At 43.3% G+C, this 26493-nt stretch overlaps 1 protein-coding gene across 1 annotated transcript in view; it reads left to right on the top strand.

Annotated features, from left to right (window-relative positions):
• The window catches only part of LOC121004844 (alpha-2-macroglobulin-like), a 176895-nt gene that overhangs the window by 95149 nt on the left and 55253 nt on the right, over positions 1–26493 (top strand). The window contains exon 17 of the mRNA XM_040437236.1: positions 15748–15859. Within this exon, the coding sequence (XP_040293170.1) occupies positions 15748–15859 (112 nt within the window). The remainder of the gene's footprint in view (positions 1–15747; positions 15860–26493) is intronic.

Genomic DNA, 26493 nt, shown 5'->3' with positions numbered 1-26493 from the left:
TTGCCATTTTTTTTGTTGGGGTTAAAAAAGAATAAAGTGTAGTTAGGGGTTTATATAAATATATATTAAGCTCTATATTTCTATACATATAGACATAAGTAAAATTTTTAGCCAGTGTTGACTTTTTAACCACTGTAGTGAATTTTTATACTATAGTTTTTGCACGCACGCACGATCTGTGTGCGTACGTGCTGCAGACCACCGAAAACTAGTGTGCTCATTTACATCTGCACATTTTTATTTTTATTTTTTTACATTTTTTTCTGTGAAAAAAGACTTGCAGTTAGTGACAGGTAGTTAGTTATATATATATATACACTCACCTAAAGAATTATTAGGAACACCATACTAATACGGTGTTGGACCCCCTTTTGCCTTCGAAACTGCCTTAATTCTACGTGGCATTGATTCAACAAGGTGCTGATAGCATTCTTTAGAAATGTTGGCCCATATTGATAGGATAGCATCTTGCAGTTGATGGAGATTTGAGGGATGCACATGCAGGGCACGAAGCTCCCGTTCCACCACATCCCAAAGATGTTCTATTGGGTTGAGATCTGGTGACTGTGGGGGCCATTTTAGTACAGTGAACTCATTGTCATGTTCAAGAAACCAATTTGAAATGATTCGAGCTTTGTGACATGGTGCATTATCCTGCTGGAAGTAGCATCAGAGAATGGATACATGTTCTCATTCTGTTTACGCCAAATTCGGACTCTACCATTTGAATGTCTCAACAGAAATCGAGACTCATCAGACCAGGCAACATTTTCCCAGTCTTCAACAGTCCAATTTTGGTGAGCTCATGCAAATTGTAGCCTCTTTTTCCTATTTGTAGTGGAGATGAGTGGAACCCGGTGGGGTCTTCTGCTGTTGTAGCCCATCCGCCTCAAGGTTGTGCGTGTTGTGGCTTCACAAATGCTTTGCTGCATACCTCGGTTGTAACGAGTGGTTATTTCAGTCAGCGTTGCTCTTCTATCAGCTTGAATCAGTCGGCCCATTCTCCTCTGACCTCTAGCATCCACAAGGCATTTTTGCCCACAGGACTGCCGCATAATGGATGTTTTTCCCTTTTCACACCATTCTTTGTAAACCCTAGAAATGGTTGTGTGCGTGAAAATCCCAGTAACTGAGCAGATTGTGAAATACTCAGACCGGCCCGTCTGGCACCAACAACCATGCCACGCTCAAAATTGCTTAAATCACCTTTCTTTCCCATTCTGACATTCAGTTTGGAGTTCAGGAGATTGTCTTGACCAGGGCCACCCCCCTAAATGCATTGAAGCAACTGCCATGTGATTGGTTGACTAGATAATTGCATTAATGAGAAATAGAACAGGTGTTCCTAACAATTCTTTAGGTGAGTGTATATATATATATATATATACAGTACAGACCAAAAGTTTGGACACACCTTCTCATTCAAAGAGTTTTCTTTATTTTCATGACTATGAAGGCATCAAAACTATGAATTAACACATGTAGTATTATATACATAACAAACAAGTGTGAAACAACTGAAAATATGTCATATTCTAGGTTCTTCAAAGTAGCCACCTTTTGCTTTGATTACTGCTTTGCACACTCTTGGCATTCTCTTGATGAGCTTCAAGAGGTAGTCACCTGAAATGGTCTTCCAACAGTCTTGAAGGAGTTCCCAGAGAGGTTTAGCACTTGTTGGCCCTTTTGCCTTCACTCTGCGGTCCAGCTCACCCCAAACCATCTCGATTGGGTTCAGGTCCGGTGACTGTGGAGGCCAGGTCATCTGGCGCAGCACCCCATCACTCTCCTTCATGGTCAAATAGCCCTTACTTTCAAAGTTTTCCCAATTTTTCGGCTGACTGACTGACCTTCATTTCTTAAAGTAATGATGGCCACTCGTTTTTCTTTACTTAGCTGCTTTTTTCTTGCCATAATACAAATTCTAACAGTCTATTCAGTAGGACTATCAGCTGTGTATCCACCTGACTTCTCCTCAACGCAACTGATGGTCCCAACTCCATTTATAAGGCAAGAAATCCCACTTATTAAACCTGACAGGGCACACCTGTGAAGTGAAAACCATTTCAGGGGACTACCTCTTGAAGCTCATCAAGAGAATGCCAAGAGTGTGCAAAGCAGTAATCAAAGCAAAAGGTGTTTCACACCAGTTGTTTCACACATGTTTGTTATGTATAGAATTCCACATTTCATTATTTTGATGCCTTCATAGTCATGAAAATAAAGAAAACTCTTTGAATGAGAAGGTGTGTCCAAACTTTTGGTCTGTACTGTATATATATATATATATATATATATATATATATATATATATGAAAAAATGGCGGCACCGAACAAACGTAGAGTGGGTGCTAAGTCCCAGGGCATGTGTCCAAAGCCCAAATATAAAAGAGGAAAATCAGACAGCACTCCAGGTAGGAAGCAAAATTTTATTCACCCATGTGACAAAAAAGGAAGCAACGTTTTGGCTCAACAATAGAGCCTTTGTCAAGCATTGAACACAAGTGCAAAGTGAATTATATATACAGGCCAAACAATTCATCAAATCAGTGAACATAATGCAAAACAGCCATGTGTAATTAATGATATAATTGATCAATATATAAATAAAAATACTATATAATGATTAAAAAAACTGTGATCGATATCATATCATATATATGAGGTGATACAACAATGGAAAAGATAGCAGTATTACATAATCTGCAAAATTCATAAATATATAATTGATAAAGTGCCTGTGTGCATTATAACAAAGTATGTAACCCAATTAAAAACATCAATAAAAGCATAATCGAGGGGAGGAGACAAATAGAAAAGAACATATAGCCATACCCAACAGGTGGATCAGATGTATCGTATACTGTAGCGCCATGCTCAGCGTGTAGTAAGTCACAGTATGCATACTCCAGGTGACGGCATCGGTGCGCGGAAGCAGGAAGTGACACGCAGCAAAAAACAGTGCATGCGCACCTCATACCCACTCCACACACCGCCATCTTAAGTGTGGTTTCTATCAAATAGGAGTACGCGCATGCGCACAAGCACAATGGAATAACACCGCCATATTAGAGTCTGGCGGACTGCCCAAATGATAAATGCGAGCCAATATGGAGCTCATATGGCTCAGGGAAAACTGCTAACATTTCTACCATATAAAGGAGAGGACATGCCTCTTCAGAGGGGGGAAACCTCCCCAAAGTAGGCACCCCAGACTAACATGTACAGCACGTTAGTGCCATACATATTGAGTGAGTGTGCCAAGTGGTATCAGTATATCGCAGCTAAATCAGGGGATCTCCTGCTGGACAGAACAAATATATGTGCAAAAAATTGGAGATTTTCCTAGCTATTGTAATGGAAAATATAGATTTTATTAAAGACAGGAGGCGAACATTGTGCATTAACTTTCTTTACTACTCCCATTAGCAGCAAGAATAACTATTACAACAGGTGAAAGAGTTTTTTCAAAACAGGTACTAAATATGTAAATGAGGAAGTCCAGGTAACCAATCAGTGATCTTCCTAGTGTATAACAGATGATGACAACGTAGACTCTGCCTCTTTCTTGATGGTGACTCGAGATGAAGTAACTTGAAATTAACCGAATCTTGGCAATAAAAGGAATGCAAAGTAGATCTAGATGATATAAATTTGGAATAACAGGAACGTTTGAAGATGGATGGAGGATTGAAGAGTTGAAGATATTCTAGTATGCTATTGAGACATAAAAATATATATGTACAATCAGGGTTGGGTTAATAGGGGGGGACAATGTTCGCCTCCTGTCTTCAATAAAATCTATATTTTCCGTTACAATAGCTAGGAAAATCTCCAATTTTATTGCAACAGGAGGCTCCCATTGTGCAAGTTTAAAGCTAAATGTGTATAAAAATTCCATAATTATAATTTATATGATGGACATAGATATATGAGTGTCAGGTTTGAAATAAAATGTTTTAAAAGTGGATTCTGAAGACCAATCCGCGGCCTTCAAAATATCAGAGAGAGAAACTCCTTTTTGGAAGACTTTAGTGGAAACCGCTCCTCGGATTGAGTGGGGACCAAAGATTGATGTATGGTAAGTTTAATCCATCTGGCTAATGTAGGGGAGGATACTGGAAGATGTGGTTTACGAAATGAAATAAGAAGTTGGGAAGATTGAGGAGTGCATACTGATTGGGTCATGGATTTGTATGTTTTTAAACATTGGACAACGCATAGTTTATCGTTAGAAGGGAAAGCTGGGTTAAAAACCATATGTAGGTTGGTTTTGGTTCTTCTGGTGATTTGGAAGGTTACTCCGTTAGGGGTGAAGGATCTGTGAGAAATGTCCAAGGCTCTGACATCTGAAACCCTTTTGATGGAGATGAGACATAAAAGGGTCGTGATTTTAAATGAGAGTAATTTTAGTGAAAGATGTTCGTTGTCTTCCCAATTAGAAAGAAGATTTAGAAGGAATGTAACGTCCCAAGTGGAATGGTATCTAGGTTTAGGGGGATTTCTAAAACGAATGCCTTTCATAAGTCTGCAGACCATTGGGTGTTTGCCAACAGGAATGGAGTTAACAGGGGCATGTTCTGATGATATTGCGGAACGGTAAAGGTTTATGGTCCTATAAGCTTTCCCCATATCAAAGGATTCAGAAAGGAAGTTTAATATGTGGGTAATAGGTGTGTGAATGGCATCCAAATCCCGTTGAGTGCACCAATGAAGCCAAATTTTCCAGGCTGATCTATAAGCCTTTTTGGTACCTGGGGCCCATGCGTCAGAGAGGATGTCGATAGTAGATTGTGAAAGGCCGAGATCGATTGTTGATTGCCTGAAATCAGCCAAGCTATTAATGTTAGGTGTCCCGATAGGATCAGAGGGTGGAGGTGTCCCAAATGGTCTCGGAGGAGATCCTGGGGAGAAGGGAGAATTCTCAGGATATCTATCGTTAGACTGAGTAGTGTGGGAAACCATGTTTGAGATGGCCACCATGGAGTGATGATCACTTGTGTGTATCCCTGTGCAATTGTCTGAAGTAGATCTCTGGGGATTAATGTGAAGGGAGGAAAAGCGTAGAGACGTTTTTGTGGCCAAATTTGGCGAAGAGCATCTAGAGCTAAAGCTTCTGGATCCAGACGCCAGCTGAAGAAGGTGGGTATTTGTGTGTTCAGTCGTGATGCGAATAGATCTATTAGGAGGGGACCCCATAGTTTGTTGATCTGTTGGAAGATGAAAGGGTTTAATTGCCAATCGCTGGAATCCGAAAGGTATCGGGAATTCCAGTCGGCAACTGAATTTATCAAACCTGGGAGATATTCTGCTTTTAGGGTGATATTCCTGTCCAGACAGAAATGCCAAAAATCTTTGGCAATGTCGGTTAGAATCTTGGAGGTGGTGCCCCCTAAACGGTTGATGTATTGAACTGCTGCGATATTTTCCATACGTAGTAGGATGCAGCAGTGTGATTTGTCTTTCGCGAAACTTTTCATGGCGAAAAAGGCGGCTAGTAGTTCCAGACAATTGATGTGTAGATGAGATTCTGATTCTGACCATTTTCCTCCTGTGGAATAAGGACCGCAACAAGCGCCCCATCCCGATAGGCTGGCGTCTGATTCTAGTACCAGGTCTGGTAAGGAATTGAATATCATTTTCCCATTCCAGATCTGGATATGTTGAAGCCACCAAAGAAGTTCTTCTTTGGCTTCTGGAGATAGGGGAACTTTGTTCGAATATTGTAGACCCTCCCGTAAATGTTGTGTTTTTAGGCGTTGGAGGGCTCTGTAGTGTAATGGGGCGGGGAAGATTGCTTGTATGGAGGCCGATAAGAGGCCCACAATCCGTGCAATGGTCCGTAGTGATACTAGATGTTTGTTTAATACTGAACGGATTTCTTTTCAAATCAAGGAGAGTTTTTTGGTAGGGAGACTCAATAGAGCGGAGACGGTATTGATATTGAAACCCAGAAATTCTATTTCCCTGGATGGGGATAGGACAGACTTTTTCTAATTGATTAGAAAACCAAGATTGGTTAGAAGAGAAATGGTCCATTGTGAATGAGTAAGGAATAGTGAGAGTGATCGTGCCATAATTAAAATATCGTCCAAATATATGATTAAACGTACACCTCGGAATCTTAAGGATGAGATCACTGGTTTCATTAATTTGGTGAAGCACCAAGGGGCTGATGATAGACCAAATGGAAGGCAAGTGAATTGCCATTTATGGTTGTTCCCTAAAAATTGTAGAAAAGGTTGATGGGAAGGGTGTATGGGTATGTTGAGATAAGCATCTTTTAGATCTATTTTTATTAGCCAATCTTGAGGGAGTAAGAGGTCCATGAGAAGGTGAATTCCTTCCATTTTGAAGTGATGATAAGTGACAAAATCGTTGGGGGTTTTTAAATTTATGACAGGTCTGTGACCCCAATCTTTCTTTTTTACTAGAAAGATGTTGCTGATGAAACCCGGAGATAGAGGTGGTACTTGAATGATAGCTTTCTTGTAGAAAAGATCCTGTATCTCTAACTCTATGAGGTTTTGAGATAATCTTAGCCCTCTTACTGGCTGTCATAGCCTGGCTATTGGTAGTCTCCTCCCGGGTGGAGGGTCTTTTGTGGGGATTTTCGCCACCATTATAATTACCGCCTGGTTTATACGGGCGTTTATTGGAATCTTGACCCTTTCCCAGGGTGTGGGATTTTGGGTCGTCTGTAAACCTTCTTTTCTTGGCAGAAATCCCTGATTTTTTAAATCCTTTGGCTAGCTCCGTAATTGAATCTTCTGCTGAAAGGAAGTTGTCAGTCGGAGTAGAAGGGTAATTTTGAGGTGACCTTTGGATTACTACCAAGGAAAGGGATCTAAAAATGGAGTCTTGAATAGATACCATGGCTGACTGTATCGCAACGGATACTGATTTAGAGACGGATTGATCCACCATTTGCTGGATAGAATCTGAAATTAATACTTCATAGCCAATGGGTATGGATTAAATAGATTGGGGATTAGGTTGTTCTTCAGAAGGATTCATGTTGCTAAATATATGAGTATGAATAGAAGAGAAAAATGGGAAAATTAAATGAATGTGGGATAGAAAAGTGTTTTATACATATACATACACAAATACGCGCATTTAAGAATATACTCTATCAGTATATAAAATACATACAGACAAGTATAGAATAACTGAATCCACGTAAATGTAGATGTACAGGGGATACTTACAATTGGGCAGAAGAAGAAGATATAAAAATATATATTTAATGGTGTGTAGATGTGTAGAAACTGTAGAGACGTATTGGAGTTCTGTGAGGTGATCAGATGCGCTGAGGTAATTTGAAAAGCGAGCGCAATCACCTCACAGTTTGAAGCGGAGCGCCCGAAGTCTCGCAATACATGAGACTTCGGCTCTGAAGGAGAGAAGATGGAGTCTGGGGACTGGCGAGGGAAAGGAGGTAAATTGAGAGAGAAAAAAGGCAATAATAGCTTGTTAAAACGTGTCGGAAGTCAGGGGAAAAGGGGGGAAAGTGACCACCATTGACAAAATGAAAGCGAAAGCTTTGGTCACGGTGTCTGACTGGGAAACACGCAACTGTCTAGGTGAAGTGCAGTACCGAATGGTATTTTGATATAATAACAGCAATTATTACAGTTTATGCATCCAAATAAAGATAATAATTAAGAAAAGAAAAGACAAAATTATTAATACGTATCTCTTCTTAGATGGGAGCAGCAAGAAAGAGGCAGAGTCTACGTTGTCATCATCTGTTATACACTAGGAAGATCACTGATTGGTTACCTGGACTTCCTCATTTACATATTTAGTACCTGTTTTGAAAAAACTCTTTCACCTGTTGTAATAGTTATTCTTGCTGCTAATGGGAGTAGTAAAGAAAGTTAATGCACAATGGAAGCCTCCTGTTGCAATAAAATCCACTATAACCACACCTGGAATAAAAGCATAGTGACCAATTAAAAATTTTTAATTAAAGAGCATTTTTGTAAATCCAACTGCTTGTTCCCGTCTTCCAGATCTCCCACTTCATGATCCAGATTACTGGAAAAGACAAAGAGAAAGAAAACAATTACTTTTCTATCTAAACATAATATATCAATATCTGTGTTCAAACTCAACCACTAAACAGGAGCAGAACAGAGCAGAACATACGGCGGGAAAAGGGCAAGCCACTAATCAGATAACACTCCATGGATTATATTCGATGTTAAGACCATAAGATTTGAGACAATTCAGTGTATGTATCCAATACATTTCTCTTTTTTTTCATCAAAGACAATCTATTACCACCTCTCCTGGGTAGGGGGACATGATCAATGATCCAACATTTAAGATCCACCAATCTTTAAGGCATTAAGGCATTGCCAACATATTTGCAAGGGTAGTTCTTTCATACATCCCGTAACAGGAGTGTCTTTTCCTATTCAACATTATCTTACTTGCAATTCTAATTTTGTTATTTATGTTTTAACATGTCCTTGCAAACTTTTATATGTTGGTGAGACTTCCACTGACCTTAAGATCCGCCTCAACAATCATTGCTATACGATCCGCAAAAAGCACTCTGATTTACCAGTTCCTAAACACTTCCTGGATTCGGGGCACACTGAAATGTTGGATCATTGATCATGTCTCCCTACCCAGGAGAGGTGGTAATAGATTGTCTTTGTTGAAAAAAAGAGAAATGTATTGGATACATACACTGAATTGTCTTAAACCTTATGGTCTTAACATCGAATATAATCCATTGAGTGTTATCTGATAAGTGGCTTGTCCTTTTCCCGCCGTATATTCTGCTCTGTTCTGCTCCTGTTTAGTGGTTGAGTTTGAACACAGATATTGATATACAGGTCCTTCTAAAAAAATTAGCATATTGTGATAAAGTTCATTATTTTCTGTAATGTACTGATAAACATTAGACTTTAATATATTTTAGATTCATTACACACAAATGAAGTAGTTCAAGCCTTTTCTTGTTTTAATATTGATGATTTTGGCATACAGCTCATGACAACCCAAAATTCCTATCTCAAAAAATTAGCATATCATAAAAAAATGGTTCTCTAAATGAGCTATTAACCTAATCATCTGAATCAACTAATTAACTCTAAACACCTGCAAAAGATTCCTGAGGCTTTTAAAAACTCCCAGCCTGGTTCATTACTCAAAACCGCAATCATGGGTAAGACTGGCGACCTGACTGCTGTCCAGAAGGCCATCATTGACACCCTCAAGCAAGAGGGTAAGACACAGAAAGAAATTTCTGAACGAATAGGCTGTTCCCAGAGTGCTGTATCAAGGCACCTCAGTGGGAAGGAAAAAGTGTGGCAGAAAACGCTGCACAACGAGAAGAGGTGACCGGACCCTGAGGAAGATTGTGGAGAAGGACCAATTCCAGACCTTGGGGGACCTGCGGAAGCAGTGGACTGAGTCTGGAGTAGAAACATCCAGAGCCACCGTGTACAGGCGTGTGCAGGAAATGGGCTACAGGTGCCGCATTCCCCAGGTCAAGCCACTTTTAAACCAAAAACAGCGGCAGAAGCGCCTGACCTGGGCTACAGAGAAGCAGCACTGGACTGTTGATCAGTGGTCCAAAGTACTTTTTTCGGGTGAAAGCAAATTTTGCATGTCATTCGGAAATCAAGGTGCCAGAGTCTGGAGGAAGACTGGGGAGAGGGAAATGCCAAAATGCCTGAAGTCCAGTGTCAAGTACCCACAGTCAGTGATGGTCTGGGGTGCCATGTCAGCTGCTGGTGTTGGTCCACTGTGTTTTATCAAGGGCAGGGTCAATGCAGCTAGCTATCAGGAGATTTTGGAGCACTTCATGCTTCCATCTGCTGAAAAGCTTTATGGAGATGAAGATTTCATTTTTCAGCACGACCTGGCACCTGCTCACAGTGCCAAAACCACTGGTAAATGGTTTACTGACCATGGTATTACTGTGCTCAATTGGCCTGCCAACTCTCCTGACCTGAACCCCATAGAGAATCTGTGGGATATTGGGAAGAGAAAGTTGAGAGACGCAAGACCCAACACTCTGGATGAGCTTAAGGCCGCTATCGAAGCATCCTGGGCCTCCATAACACCTCAGCAGTGCCACAGGCTGATTGCCTCCATGCCACGCCGCATTGAAGCAGTCATTTCTGCAAAAGGATTCCCGACCAAGTATTGAGTGCATAACTGAACTTAATTATTTGAAGGTTGACTTTTTTTGTATTAAAAACACTTTTCTTTTAGTGGTCGGATTAAATATGCTAATTCTTTGAGATAGGAATTTTGGGTTTTCATGAGCTGTATGCCAAAATCATCAATATTAAAACAAGAAAAGGCTTGAACTACTCAGTTGTGTGTAATGAATCTAAAATATATGAAAGTCTAATGTTTATCAGTACATTACAGAAAATAATGAACTTTATCACAATATGCTAATTTTTTTAGAAGGACCTGTATTATGTTTGGATAGAAAAGTAATTGTTTTCTTTCTCTTTGTCTTTTCCAGTAATCTGGATCATGAAGTGGGAGATCTGGTAGACGGGAACAAGCATACCCAGCAGTTGGATTTACAAAAATGCTCTTTAATTTTAATTTTCATTGGTCACTATGCTTTTATTCCAGGTGTGGTTATAGTGGATTTTATTGCACATATATTTGTTCTGTCCAGCAGGAGATCCCCTGATTTAGCTGGCATATACTGATACCACTTGGCACATTCACTCAATATGTATGGCACTAACGTGCTGTACATGTTAGTCTGGGGTGCCTACTTTGGGGAGGTTTCACCCCTCTGAAGAGGCGTGTCCTCTCCTTTATATGGTAGAAATGTTAGCAGTTTTCCCTGAGCCATATGAGCTCAATATTGGCTCACATGTATTATTTGGGCAGTCTGCCAGACTCTAATATGGCGGGGTTATTCCATGTGCTTGTGCGCATGCGTGTAATCCTATTTGATAGAAACCACACTTAAGATGGCGGTGTGTGGAGCTGGCATGAGGTGCGCATGCGCTGTTTTTTGCTGCGTGTCACTTCCTGCTTCCGCGCACCGATGCCGCAACCTGGAGTATGCACACTGTAACTTACTACACGCCAAGCATGGCGCTACAGTATATGATACATCTGATCCACCTGTTGGGTATGGCATTGGCTATATGTTCTTTTCTCTTTGGTCTCCGCCCCTGGATTATGCTTTTATTGATGTTTTTAATTGGGTTACATACTTTGTTATAATGCACACAGGCACTTTATTATTTATATATTTATGAATTTTGCAGATTATGTAATACTGCCATTTTTTACATTGTTGCATCACCTCATATATATATGATATTGATCACAGTTTTTTTATCATTATATAGTATTTTTATTTATATATTGATCACTTATGTAATTAATTACACATAGCTGTTTTGCATTATGTTCACTGATTTGATGAATTGTTTGACCTATATATAATTCACTTTGCACTTGTGTTCAATGCTTGAGAAAGGCTCTATTGTTGAGCTGAAACGTTGCTTCCTTTTTTGCCACATGGGTGAATACATTTTGCTTTCTACCTGGAGTGCTGTCCGATTTTCATCTTTTATATTTGGGCTCCGGACACATGCCCTGGGACTTAGCACCCGCTCTACGTTTGTTCGGTGCCGCCATTTTTATATATATATATATATATATACACAGTATATAAAACTAACTACCTACCACTAACTGTAGGTCTTTTTTCACACACATATATATATATATATATATATATATAAAAATCAATTTTAGTTAGTGTTAGTTTAGTGCCAATTTAGCATTTTGCACGAACGCACCACCTGTGTGCATTTTGAAATCACTGAGCACCGATCAATAGTGTCCATTACTGATCGCGTCTGCTCATTTTTCAGCGCTTTTTTTTGTGCAGAAGATCCTTTTTTTTTTGCAAATTTTTTTTTCTCCTTTTTCCTTCTAAATTTAATTTCCAATTTATTACAAGCTTCTTCACGTGTGAAAGAACCATTTTACATATTTCACACGTTACACCCCAATAAAATAAAAATGGCCTGTCCATCCCAACGAGTATACTCAGCTGAAGAGGCATACACGTATCTTGCCTCTGATACTGAGTCGGCCAGTGAGGGAGAAGAGGATGCCACTTTCCTCTACTCCTCTACCCCCTCATCATAATCCGATGATGAGGGACCCTCTAGAAGGCACCCCAGGGTAGCAGTGGAGACAGCCCCCCAGAGTGTTCCCATATGGACCCCACCCCCTGAGAATTATCAGCCCCAAATTCCTGAGTTTGTGGGCAGCTCAGACTGTACGGGCTTCACAGAAATAGAATTTTAAAAAATCTTTTTTCTGAAGATTTTATAAATTTTATGGTAACCCAAACAAATTTATACACCCAGCAATTTATTTCCTGGAACCCCACAAAACCATACGCTAGACCCCAAGGTTGAAACCCAGGAAATGCAGCAGAGATGATGACCTTTTGGGGGCTCTTGCCGCATATGAGCCTAGTAAAAAAAACAAAGATTAATCAGTATTGGAGTGCGGATGTCTTGTACCACACTCCAATTTACAGTAATGCCATGGCCCGTAATCGATTCCAAGCAATTCTGAAATGTTTGCATTACAACGATAATGCACAGTGCCCACCCCAGAATGACCCCGCATTTGACCGTCTGTTCAAAATTAAGCCCATCCTTGACCACTTCAACGCAAAGTTCTCAGAAGTGTATACCCCAGAACAAAATGTCTGTGTATATAAATCCCTATTAATTTTCAAAGGGAGGGTAAGATTCCACCAGTACGTGCCCAGCAAGTGGGCAAGGTATGGCATAAAGTCTGTGGGAGTAGCTCTGGGTACACTCACAAGTTCCAGGTTTACGAAGGGAGGGACACCCGGATTGAACCCCCACAATGCCCCCCCGTACTAGGAGTTAGTGGGAAGATAGTGTGGGATTTACTGCACCCACTGCTGGATTAGGGTTACCATTTCTAAATGGATAATTACTACACCAGTCTACCACTGTTCCAGTCCCTAGCTTCTAGAGGTACTGTGGTGTGTGGCACAGTACGCAAATATCAGAGAGGCTGCCCTAGATCCCTGGTAGGGAAACCACTACGAAAAGGAGAAAGCCGTGCTCTGCTCAATCAGAACACGTTGGTGGCTAAGTACAAGGAAAAGAGGGATGTCCTTTTCTGACCACCATTCACAGTAACACCAGCTCCCCTGCCGCTGTGCGAGGTACCACAACCACTGTCCCCAAGCCAGACTGAATCCTGGACTACAATAAACATATGGGGGGGGTTGTTCTTTCAGATCAAGTTTTGAAGCCCTACAATGCCACAGGAAAAACAAAAGTGTGGTACAAAAAGCTGGCCTTGCACATTGTACAGATGGCACTGTACACTGCGTTTATGTTATTTAGATCTAGATGTCAGCCAAGAACATTCCTACAATTTCAAGAGGTGGTGATAAAGGCTCATGTTTTTTCAAACCAAGCAATGGTGGGTCCAAGTACTTCTGTAAGTTACCATGCCCTGAGTTGTAAATTTCCCTGGTAAAGTCCCCCAAACAGCGAGAATGGGAAGGACCCAAAAAAGATGCAGGGTGTGTTCCAAAGGGAATAAGGAAAGACACTATTCACCATTGCGAAACTTGCCCTGAAAAACCTGGTCTGTGCATCAAGGATTGTTTCAGAATCTATCACTCATCTATGGATTTTTTTAACATGCGACATGGCACCTAAAATCCATGTCTGTTGATTCAAGCCCATATGGCAGGCTACAAGCAGATATGGGGTGTTACCGTATTCAGGGGAAAATGGGTAACAAAATGTGGGTGAAAAGCAACTTTTTCTGGAAAATATTGTAATTTTTCATTTCCACAGTATTTCCTAATTCTGTGAAACGCCTAATGGGTCAAAGTGCTCACTACACACCTTGAAATACTCCTTCAGTGGTCTAGTTTCCGGAATGGGGTCACTTTTTGGGGGTTTCCACTGTAGGGGTACCTCAGGGTGTCTTCATATGCGACATAGCTCCAAAAAACCAATGCTGCAAAATCTGTCCTCCAAAAGCCCTCTGGTGCTCCTTCCATTTTGAACCCTGCCATGCACTCAAGAATCTGTTTTTGAGCACATGTGGGGTGTTGCCATATTCAGGGGGAAATGGGTAACAAAATGTGGGGTGCATTTTGTCCTGTTACTTCTTGTGAAAGTGAAAAATGTGTGTGTAAAGCAATTTTTTCTGGGAAAAATTGTAATTTTTCATTTTCACTGCCAAGTATTTCCTAATTCTGTGAAATGCCTGATAGATCAAAGTGCTGACTACACACCTTGAAATACTCCTTAAGGGGTCTAGTTTCCGGAATGAGGTCACTTTTTGGGGTTTCCACTGTAGGGGTACCTCAGGATGTCTTCAAATACAAAATGGTGCCTAAAAAACATTCTAGCAAAATCTGCCTCCAAAATCCATATGGCGCTGCTTTCCTTCTGACCACTGGCACATACCCATAGAGCAGTTTACCGCCACATATGGGGTATTTCTGTAAACTGCAGAATCATTGTAATGCATATTAAGAAAAAATTGATTAACATAAAAAATCTACCAAAAAAAAGTGAAGTTTTTGAAATTTTACCTCTATTTTCATTTTATTCTTGTGGGACACATCAAGGGTTAACAAAGTTTGTAACATAAATTTTGAATAACTTGAGGGGTGTAAATTCTAAAATGGGGTCAATTATGGGGGGTTTCCATTACATAAGCCCCTCAAAATCACTTTATAACTGAATTGGTGCTTAAAAAAATGGTTTTAGAAATTTTGGTGAAAATGTGAAAAATTGCTTCTAAAATTTTAAGTCTCCTAACTTTCTAAAAAAATAAAATGACATTTACAAAATGATGCCAACATAAAGTAGACATATGGGAATGTTGATTGATAACTATTTTATGAGGTATTACTATCTGTCTTAAAAGTAGAGAAATTCAAATTTAGAAAATTGTGAATTTTTCCAAATTTCTGGTAAATTTGGGATTTTTTCATAAATAAAGGTGTAATATATTGACTAAAATTTATGACTGTCATGAAGTACAATGTGTCATTAGAAAACAATCTCAGAACGGCTAGGATAAGTAAATGTGTTCCAAAGTTATTAGCACATAAAGTGACGCATGTCAGATTTGCAAATATCGGCCTGGGATTTAAGGTGAAAAGTGGCTCGGTACTGAAAGGGTTAAGGATAACAAAATCAATGTTTTGGAGTGGCCATCACAAAGCCCTGATCTCAATCCTATTGAAAATTTATGGGCAAAGCTGAAAATGCAGGTGCGAGCAAGGCGACCAACAAACATGGCTCAGCTACACTCGTTTTATCAGAAGTAATGGGCCCAAATTCCGACCAACTATTGTGAGAAGCTTGTGGAAGGATATCCAAAACGTTTGATCCAAGTTATACAGTTTAAGGGCAATGGTACAATATTAATGAAATCTATGTAAACTTTTGACTTTGTAGAAAGTAATAAAAATGCCTTAAAACATTCTCTCTCTCTCTCATTATTCTGGGATTTGACAAATAATAATAATTATGGCAATCCTAACTGACCAAAACGGGAAAGGTTTATTCTGATTTCATGACAGATATTGAGAAAAACATGCATATGTGTTTATACCGTATAGTGTATGTAAACTTCTGGTTCAACTGTATCTCATTAGATATCTATGTAGTTATGAATGTATCTAATGATCTTCCTTTCTTTTAGTCCATGAGTTTAAAAATAATAACAAGTGCGGATATAAAGAAGCCTGTGGAATGCTTACCAAGAACTTTTATTCTAAGAGGTGGTGTAATTCCTCCTGCTAGAGATAGAAATAGTAAGTTATCCACTTACATAATTTTTTTTATGTTTTTTTAGGAAAGCATTGCATAGAAAACAATGCTGTTACCTATATAGTTTATGTATTGAAATACTACTGAAACAAAAAAATACCCGTTCCATATCATTACCCCATGTAAACATCCAATTAGCGAGCAAAAGTTATTCATGAACTGCAGATGCTCAGGTGAAACTAAGGCGGCTGATTACTACTTAGAGCAGTTGATGTGTAAAATCGCTGTGGAAAGACATCCTTGTAGATAGGAAGTATTAAAGCGTACCTAACCTTTCAACAAACTTTGCATTAATCAATAGTACAGTGTTTACACTATTTCTGGCCATTATATGAATTGCATCTGGCTTTTTCTAGCAGTTTTCCCCTATTTATGCTGAATGTCTAGGTTTCAGTTCTCCCACAGATGGTAGCTGGAGACTAGCTGCCATCCACTGCACACAGAAAGTAGAGGACAATCTGCTTCCTAACCTTCTCTTACTGAGAGGTTATGTTACAGAGAGGTTATGACCTATATGGTTGTGAATAAAGTGCTTAGGAAGTTTCTATCCCATGTACAGTCATGTGAAAAAATTAGGACACCCTTTGAAAGCATGTGGTTTTTGTAACATTTTAATAAATGGGTTATTTCATCTCCGTTTCAACAATACAGAGAGATTAAAGTAATCCGACTAAACAAAGAAAACTGAAGAAAAGTCTTTTCAAGATCTTCTGTAAATGTCATTCTACAAAAATGCCTATTCTAACTAAGGAAAAAGATAGGACACCCTTGCCCCTAATAGCGAGTGTTACCTCCTTTGGCTGAAATAACTGCAGTGAGACGGTCTTGTAGCCATCTACCAGTCTTCGACATCGGTCTGAGGAAATTTTTACCCCACTCCTCAATGCAGAACTTTTTCAGCTGTGAGATGTTTGAGGGGTTTCTTGCACGTACAGCCCTTTTCAAGTCACCCCACAGCATCTCAATGGATTCAAATCTGGACTTTGACTTGGCCATTCCAGACTCTCCATTTCTTCTTTTTCAGCCAATCTTGGGTTGATTTACTAGTATGTTTTGGGGTCATTGTCATGTTGCATGGTCCAGTTCCGCTTCAGCTTTAATTTTCTAACTGATGGTCTCACATGTTCTTCAGCACCTTCTGATACACAGTAGAATTCATCGTGGATTCTATGATGGTGAGCTGACCAGGTCCTGCTGCAGCAAAGCAGCCCCAAACCATGACACTTTCCACTTCCATGCTTCACAGTTGGTATGAGGTTCTTTTCTTGGAATGCTGTGTTTGGTTTAACGCAAACATGTCCTCTGCTGTTGGTGTCCAAATAATTCAATTTTGGACTCATCTGTCCAAAGAACATTATTCCAGAAGTCCTGGTCTTTGTCAACTTTATCGCTGGCAAATGTCAGTCTGGCCTCGATGTTTCTCTTGGAAAGGCAAAGGTTTCCTCCTTGCACACCTCCCATGCAAGTTAACTTGTACAGTCCTTTCTGATTGTAGAGGCATGTACTTCTACATCAACAGTAGCCAAGCCTGCTGTAGTTCTCGAGATGACACTTTAGGGTTTTTTGGATACCTCTTTTAGCATCTTGCGGTCTGCTCTTGGGGTGAACTTGCTGGGGCGACCAGTCCTGGGCATGATGCAGTTGTTTTGAAAGCCCTCCACTTGTAGACTATCTTCCGGACAGTGGAATGGCTGATTTCAAAATCTTTTGAGATCTTTTTAAATCCCTTCCCAGACTCATAGGCTGCTACAATCTTTTTTCTGAAGTCCTCTGACAGCTCTTTTGCTCTCACCATGGTGCTCACTCTCACTTCAACAGTCAGGAGCACACCAAACTAAATGTCTGAGGTTTAAATAGGGCAAGCCTCATTCAACATGCAGAGTAACGATCTACTAATTATGTGCACCTGGTGTGATATACCTGTGTGAGATCTGAGCCAATTTAAGAGGGAATACATGTGAGGTGTCCTATCTTTTTCCTCAGTTAGAATAGGCATTTTTGTAGAATGACATTTACAGAAGATCTTGAAAAGACTTTTCTTCAGTTTTCTTTGTTTAGTTGGATTACTTTAATCTCTCTGTATTGTTGAAACGGAGATGAAATAACCATTTATTAAAAATGTTACAAAAAACCACATGCTTTCAAAGGGTGTCCTAATTTTTTCACATGACTGTAGCTCCACCAGTCTGCTTGTCTGTGTGAGCTGCTGCCCACTAATTCCCCTCCTCTCTCCATAGACTTGCTTTGATATGTGTAATACTGTATGATCCTCTTGTAGAGCTGCTCCTGTCTAGGATGTGATTAAGTCGTTTTTCAAAGTAAAAAGCGATTAGCAAGGGGGAGTTAAACCGCTGATAACATGAGAACTAGACATTTCTCACTGACAAAACATATTACAAAGTTTCTTGTAGTTGTTAGTACTATTGATTTATGCAAATTGTGTGAAAAGATATTGAGTATTGAGGTGGCAGCAGCATGAGGAGACCACAGAGTAGTGATGTGGCAGCAGCATGAGGAGACCACAATGTATTGAGGTGGCAGGAACATGAGGAGACCACAGAGTGGACCAGCGACATAGTGATGAGGTGGCAGCAGCATGAGAAGACAACAGAGTGGTGAGGTGGCAGCAGCATTAGAAGAACACAGAGTGGTGATGTGGCAGCAGCATGAGGAGACCACAGAGTGGCCCAGTGACATAGTGGTGAGGTGGCAGCAGCATCAGGAGACCACAGAATGGTCCACTGACAGAGATGTGAGGTGTCAGCAGCATGAGGAGACCACAGAGTGGCCCAGTGACATAGTCATGATGTGGCAGCAGCAGGAGGAAACTACAGAGTGGTGAGGTAGCAGCAGCATGAAGAGACCACAGAGTGGCCCAGTGACATAGCAGTGAGGTGGCAGTAGCATGAAGAAACCACAGAATGGTGATGTGGCAGCAGCATGAGGAGACCACAGAGTGGTGAGGTGGCATCTGCATGAGGAGACCACAGAGTGGCCTAGTGACAGAGTGGGGAGGTGGGGGACGATACCAGTACCCTCTGAAGTTGGTGGGTGGCAGTAGGAGCACCTGGCAGCAGGTATGGCATCAGGCGGGTGACAGCATCAGAATAATAGCTGAAGCAGATAGCCAGAAGAAACAGGTCTCTTTTGACAAAGTTTAGGTGTGGCACCATGGATGATCTAGTCTGATGCATTAGGCACTGGTGTTTGAAAATCCTGGCTGATCTATGCTAATTCATCTTCACAAAGGTAATTTTTTTCACATTTTGAGTGGACAGGCGAGTTCTCCTTGGGGTAGCTATGGCCCTCACCACACTAAACACCCGCTCTGATGCCACACTGCTGGCCGGGCAGGAAATCTTGTCTAGGGAAAACGCGGCCAGTTGCGGCCACAAATCAAGTTTGGCTGCCTAGTAGTCCAGGGGATCTTCGATGTGGGGTGGCTGGGTGCAATCCAAGTATGCCACAACCTGCTGGTTCAGGTTCTGCTCTATGTCTAGCTGCTGCTGCTGGTGAGTAGTTTCTTCAGTCGGCGGGTGAAGAAAACTGTTCATCAGCGACTCTAGGCTTAAGTTGCTGCTGATGGAGCTGGTACTGTTCCTGCCCCATCCATCCCAGCAGCCATGGCAGTGGAACGTGAGTGCAGAGGGTCCCCCCCGTAAGACCTGCGTGAAGATGGATGATGGCGCACATAGACAGCGACCAACTGACTGCATAGGATGTCTTAATAGGAGTTCAGTTTGTCCTCCCTCTCAGCGGGTGTAAAAAAGGCCCCCATTTTGGACTGGTAGCGAGGGTCTAACATGGTGGAGAGCCAGAAGTCATCCCTCTGCCAAATGGTGACAATTCAGCTGTCACTACGCTAGCAACTGAGCATGCATTGATCCATTTGCACAAGTGACTCGGAGGGACTTCCTGCCTCTATCTCCACTGCATACTGCCACGGTGTGCCTGGGTCATCCGGCTCGTATTCCTCATCATCCTGTAGCTCCTCTGGCTGCTCCTGCTCCTCCTCTCCTGTCACTTGTGTAGAAAAACCAGCTGTTTCTCTACACATTGCTTGTGCTTGAATTTCCTCCTCCACCCCCTCTAGTTCAGCCCCCACAGGGCTCATGTGGCCGTGAGATGTAGTCGCCATGTCTCCCGTCCCCTGGCTAGCCAGATTTAGCAGCATCTATTCCAGGACATGAAAACTGTGGAATGACGTTGTTTATCCCGTACTCCTGGCGACTGACATAAAGTGGCCTCCTCAAAGGGCCCAAGCAAACGGCAGGTGTCACACATGAGCTGCCACTGGCTAACATCGAAGTTACACAGGGGAGTACTCCTGTCTGCTTTGATCATCAAGAAAATGTTTATGGACTTTCTCTGTTCATATAATCGGTCCAACATATGGAGGGTGGAATTCCAACGAATGGAAACGTCGCATATCAGCCTATGTTGGGGGACGCTGTTCTGCCACTGCAGCTCAAGGAGGGTGTGCTTTGCGGTGTACGAGTGGCTGAAGTGCATGCAAAGTTTCCTGGCCATTTTCAGGATGTCTTGCAGATGGGGTGAAGACTTAAGGAACCTCTTTACAACTAGATTAAACATGTGTGCCATGCAGGGCACATGGCTCAGCCCTCCTTGATGCAGCGCCTACACCATGTTCTTCCCGTTGTCGGTCACCATGGTTCTGATTTTGAGTTGTCGAGGAGAAAGCCAGGATTCAATTTCTTGATAAAGGACGTGGAGCAGTTCCTTCCCTGCGTGACTACGTTCTCCCAGGAAAACTAGGTGTAGAACAGTGTCACTCCGCCGTGCCTTGCAGATATGGTATGCTGGAGGAGCCCTGTGAATTGTCCCTGCAGTGGAGGCTGAGGACACGGTGGAGGATGAGGAGGCAGAGGCGGATATTGTCGCAGGACCAATGGCGTGACAATGTAGAGGCGGAATCAGCGTCACCTAGCCTAGAGCCTGGTGTGGCTAGGCAGGAACCAGATTTACCCAGTGGGCCGTAAAGGACATATACTGTCCTTGACCTTAGTTATAGCTCCACACGTCAGCGCTCCCGTGCACTTTGGCAGACACCGACAGGCTCAAGGACTGGCCCACTTTCTGTTCTACATATGTGTGCAGGGCTGGTACTGCCTTTTTGACAAATAAATGACTGCTTGGGACTCTCCACCTCGGCTTGGCACAAGCCATCAGTTCTCTGAAAGGTGCAGAGTCTACCACTTGGAAAGGGAGGGACTGCAGCACCAGCAACTTGGCCAGGAGCACATTCAGCTTCTGCAACCGTTAAATGGCTGCACACATATTGTTGTCTCTTGCAATCGCTTCAGTGATCGATTGCTGACGGAATGACTGATGAGGAGTAGGAGGAGGAGGAGCAGGAGTATTAGGACCAGCACATGATGGGAAGGACAGCTCCCTTCGGCTGAGGTGGTTTTCCCCCCAACACTCCTCGTTGACTGCCTGCTACCACTGCCTCAGTGAACCCCTGAACCGCTACTTTCCGAGCAGGTAGGCTTCTGCGAAGCGGGTGGTCTACCCCTGCACTTTGGCTTCCGACCCCCTACTGCTGCCACCATGCTGACCCACGGCCATGCTACCACCCTGCTGGCTCAGCCGCTGCCTCACGTGCAAGCTGACACCCTCTTGTCCTGATGATAATGATGAAGCCCCTTCTTCATCCGGCTCTTAAGTGCGATCTGCTACATCATTATCATTCGCTACTGTCTGCACGTCACTGATGCAGAAGCCTGACCACTCGCAACATCTGCTTCCACGAGACTCTCCTCATCACTACTTGCCTGCCTACTGGAGGAAGCGGAGGATGTCTCCTCCAGATCTTGGCTTGGCAGTAGCTGCTGACTGTCCTCTAGTAGTTCGTGCTCGCTGAAAAGTGGAGCCGAGCCTACGGCATATAATACTTCTCGCGCTGAGGGAATCCAAAATGACAGAGGCAGGTTGAGAACAATTGGGGGCACAGGGCCTGCTCCTGGGCAATGCCAACTAAGCGTCTTATTGGCATGGACTCTTGGCTGGGGGTGTCTGAAGTCATTTGCGACGAATTCAAAGACAGAGTCAACATTCAAGCACCACTGGGTTGCTGGTCAAGACACGATCGCTAGATGACACTGGGAGCTCAGGCATCTCACTGCGAATCCTGAGGCCACCCCCCTTTCTTCTGTCACTATTTCTGCATGCAACAGAAACATTTTGGCCACTGCCCATTACTTTTAAAGGGTCTGTCACCTGTCTGTCTGACATACTATATAATAAAAGAATTCAATTAAAATTTTAATTATACACACCAATGTAGTTCATTGTAACTTCACTGTAGAATGGCAATTAATACATATTCTTTTTCCTATTAATACACCACAAAAAATGAAATATAACAATCACAATTCACTGCAAAATGGCTAATAGGACGTACATTTATTTTCTTTCAATACACCCCGTAAATTGTTGTAGTACAATGCAACTTCACCGCAGAACGGCAATTAAGACGTATTCTTTTTCCTATTAATACACCCAAAAAAAAAGAAATATAACAATTACAATTCACCGCAGAACTGTTAATAGAACGTACGTATCTTTCTTATTAATACACCCCGTAAATGGTTGTAGTACAATGTAACTTCAACGCTGAACGGCCATTATGACATATATTTTTCCTTTTTTTCCCTATTAATACACCACCCCCCAAAAAAAAAATAAGTCACAATTCACCGCAGAACTGCTAATAGGACGTACGTTTATTTCCTTTCAATACACCCCGTAAATGGCTGTAGTTCAATGTAACTTTACCGCAGAGCGGCAATTAAGGTGTATTCTTTTTACTATTAATAAAAAAATAAAAAAGTATAACAATCAAAATTCACTGCAGAACGGCTAATAGGACGTACATATCTTACCTATTAATACACCCTGCAAATGGCTGTAGTACAATGTAACTTCACTGCTGAACGGCAATTATGACATATATTTTTTCCTTTTTTTTCCTATTAATACATCCCCTCAAAAAAAGTAAAACAATGTAAAATCAATGCAGAACAGCTAATATGATGTACGTATCTTTCCTATTAATACACCCTGTAAATGGCTGTACTACAAAACACTTACACCCCAATAACAAGCAAGGTTTGCTGGAATTACTGATTTATCATATAGTGCAAACAACCTAAAAGCATGACGGTGGTATTGGTTATCAGCCGTCCGACCCCTAACCATACCCCACTCTTTTTCCTCCAAACCCTGTATCCAACCCTCACCCATACCTCATCTCTAACATGCCCCAAAATGACACACGGACACCAGGCTTGGAATAAATCGGCCACAGCAGCCGTCTTTTATTAACATATAAACATAACATATAAAAAATAACAATTCTCCCCCCCCCCCCTGAGGGGAGGTCCTTGAGGCCCCCAAACAACCGCAAATACCCCAGTGGGTGAGCCATCTTGCTTCCAGCCATTGCCCTCCATCTCAGAGGCACCACTGAATGGCCCCTTTTAAATCCGTCACCACTGGGAGTCCAGCCCCAACCATGGAGCCCTCCCAGCATCCTCCTCTGTGAATCAGACCAACTTCAAGGACCTCCCCCCGCCACAGCCACCGTGACACCAAAAACTACCCCCACCTGCCCCATTCCCCCTTAAACCTCCACCCCCAACCCCTTAAATAAAGGTAGGGTGGGCGGGAGCTCTTTTCAGGATCTGACAAAATGGCCCCCGGTCTCCCCTCAGCTTCCCTATTTAACCCCTTAACCACACCCCTACACTAAAACCACCCAATCCCCCACTTCCACAGATTCCTCCTCCCATCCCCTCTAATCTCCACCTAACCTACTAACTGGGGTCTCCCTAAACCAAACCCCCGTCATGATGCCCTCCCCTAAGGCTGTGCCCCCAGTCCGGCCATGACTTGACGGTGGTATTGGTTATCAGCCGTCCGACCCCTAACCATACCCCACTCTTTTTCCTCCAAACCCCGTATCCAGCCCTCACCCATACCTCATCTCTAACATGCCCCAGGCTTGGAATAAATCGGCCACAGCAGCCGTCTTTTATTAACATATAAACATAACATATAATAAATAACAATTCCCCCCGAGGGGAGGTCCTTGAAGCCCCCAAACAACCGCAAATACCCCAGTGGGTGAGCCATCTTGCTTCCAGCCGTTGCCCTCCAGCTCAGAAGCACCCCTGAATGGCCCCTTTTAAATCCGTCACCACTGGGAGTCCAGCCCCAACCATGGAGCCCTCCCAGCATCCTCCTCTGTGAATCAGACCAACTTCAAGGACCTCCCCCCGCCACCAACGCACAGACTTGACCGCCTTAAGTCTGCGCGTTCCTCCACAAATGCAAGGCTACTTCAATCCCCTCCTGGATTGCAAGGCTCCACATGTCCAAGCCAACCGCATTCAAATGCACACCGTCCGCCCACCAAAACCCCCCTACACCCTTCTCAAGCTCCATATGCCTCACTGCCACCGCCCCATTCCTGGCCATGAACCGACCCATTGCCCGGTTCACCTTAACACGTGCCCTGTTCAAACCTACCACCGAACGTGCATCCCTCCACACCATCCTAGGAACAATATCTGACCAGACCGTCACCATCCGCGGAAACAAGGCCCACAACCGCAGCAAGTCGAATTTGATCCCTTGCAGCAACTCGCGGAACGGCCGCGCCACCAGGTCATTACCTCCCACATGCAGAACCAAAACTTCGGGTGCCCTATCCTGCCTTACGAACCTGTGAATCTCCGGCAACACCCCGGCCCAAACCATACCTCTCCGCCCTAGCCATCTCACCACCGCCACGGACCTCGAGAACCCCAGCTGCTGACCATCCGGCCGAACCGCTGCCCGGACAGCCCCCCAAAAGACATAAGAATGTCTGAGGATCCAAACTAGGGCCGGCACTGCATCTGCAATGAAAAACAAACCCAAGAACAAACAATAATGACATTGCATAAACACCATCAACCTATCCTACCCCATCACCCGCCGGCCGCTCCCCTATAGACTGTGCAATCGAATGTACGATCTAAACCGCACAGACTCCCACCGCCCAATCCTTTTTATAATCTCGTCGCCCAACCCCCACCTCGCCGCCTCCGTTGCCACCCCAATTCTAAAAGAATGACTCGAGTACCCCTCAGGCCCCAAGCCCAACCGAACCAGACATTTCGAAAAGACCGCCACAAACTGAAAACGCGACAAAAAAGAATCATCCTTATGCACTAACAACGGCAACATCCCACTCCTCCTGCCACCCCAGTAATCCCGTAAACTCCCCACCGGGCACATGGCGCAATCCGGGACCCCAAACAATACTACTCTCCGCCCCCGACCTTCCGCATCCGTCTTGGACCGGCGAATAACGAACTCCAGCCTGTCTTGGAATAGCTCCACATCCGCCCTCTGCAACCCCCCAGCCTTACGCACCGACGGACTCACCAACTCCCCCACCCGTAACGCCCCGAAAAACGCCAAGGAAAAAGCCAACCAGAACAACCGAACCTCTGAGGCGGAACAACACACTACCCCCAGCTGCTCCCCCAGTTTCAACAACAACCCGAAGGACACAGGTCTCCTGTTATTTCCCCCCGTACACGCCCTTCGCCACCCCTTCAACGCCCGCATTACCAAAAATGAATTAGTCACATCCGGCCGCTGCCTACACTTAAAACCGAACGCCAATCCGGCCATGCAGCTATTCATCTTTGCCACGGACCAACCCTCTTCTCTACAGCGACCCACAAACAACAACATTGGGACCTCTAACTCCCCCTCCCCAACACCCAACTTACTGCACCAATCCTCCCAGTACTGCCACGATTTCAGATACAACTCCCACGTCCTAGGTGCCAGCGATGCCTGAATAAGACTTGCTACCGTTCTTCCAGTACCTCCCATAGACAACTCGGGCATTCCCTCCCAAACTCCTCCGCGTCTGGAGCCAACTGCCGAAAACGGTCCCACTGTGAACGAGAAAGAGCGTCAGCTATGCCATTGTCCACTCCCGGCACATGAACCGCCACCACCCACGCATTGTTCAACAGGCACTCCAACACCAAACGTTGCAACAACCGCACCACCAACCCCGACGAAGCTGACAACCCATTTATCGCCTGCACCACCCCCAGGTTATCACAGTGAAACCTTACCTTCCTATCTCGGAACACTTCCCCCCACAACACCACCGCCGCCACAAAGGGAAACAGTTCCAACAAAGCCACGTTCTTTACCCAACCTCGTTCCACCCAACTGTCAGGCCACCGACCCTCACACCACTGCCCCCGGCAATAAACCACAAAGCCCTTGCTACCCGCTGCATCCGAAAACAACTCGAAATCGAAAGAATTCACCACATCACCCATAAATAACGAGCGACCGTTAGAACGCTCCAAGAAGGAACTCCATACCCTCAAGTCCACTCTCAACTCCTTTCCTAAACGCACATAGTGATGTGGTGAAACCACCCCCCCCGTCGCCATAGCCAACCTCCTACAGAACACCCTCCCCATAGGCATGATCCGGCATGCAAAATTGAGTTTTCCGAGCAGCGACTGAAGCTCCCGCAACTGCAGCTTTTTCAAGCGAGACGCCCTCGCAACCT

This window comes from Bufo bufo, chromosome 6 (genome assembly GCF_905171765.1).
Source record: "Bufo bufo chromosome 6, aBufBuf1.1, whole genome shotgun sequence".
Taxonomy (NCBI): domain Eukaryota; kingdom Metazoa; phylum Chordata; class Amphibia; order Anura; family Bufonidae; genus Bufo; species Bufo bufo.
The sequence above is the reverse complement of the archived record's forward strand: the minus strand, read 5'-3'. Positions and strand labels throughout refer to the sequence as shown.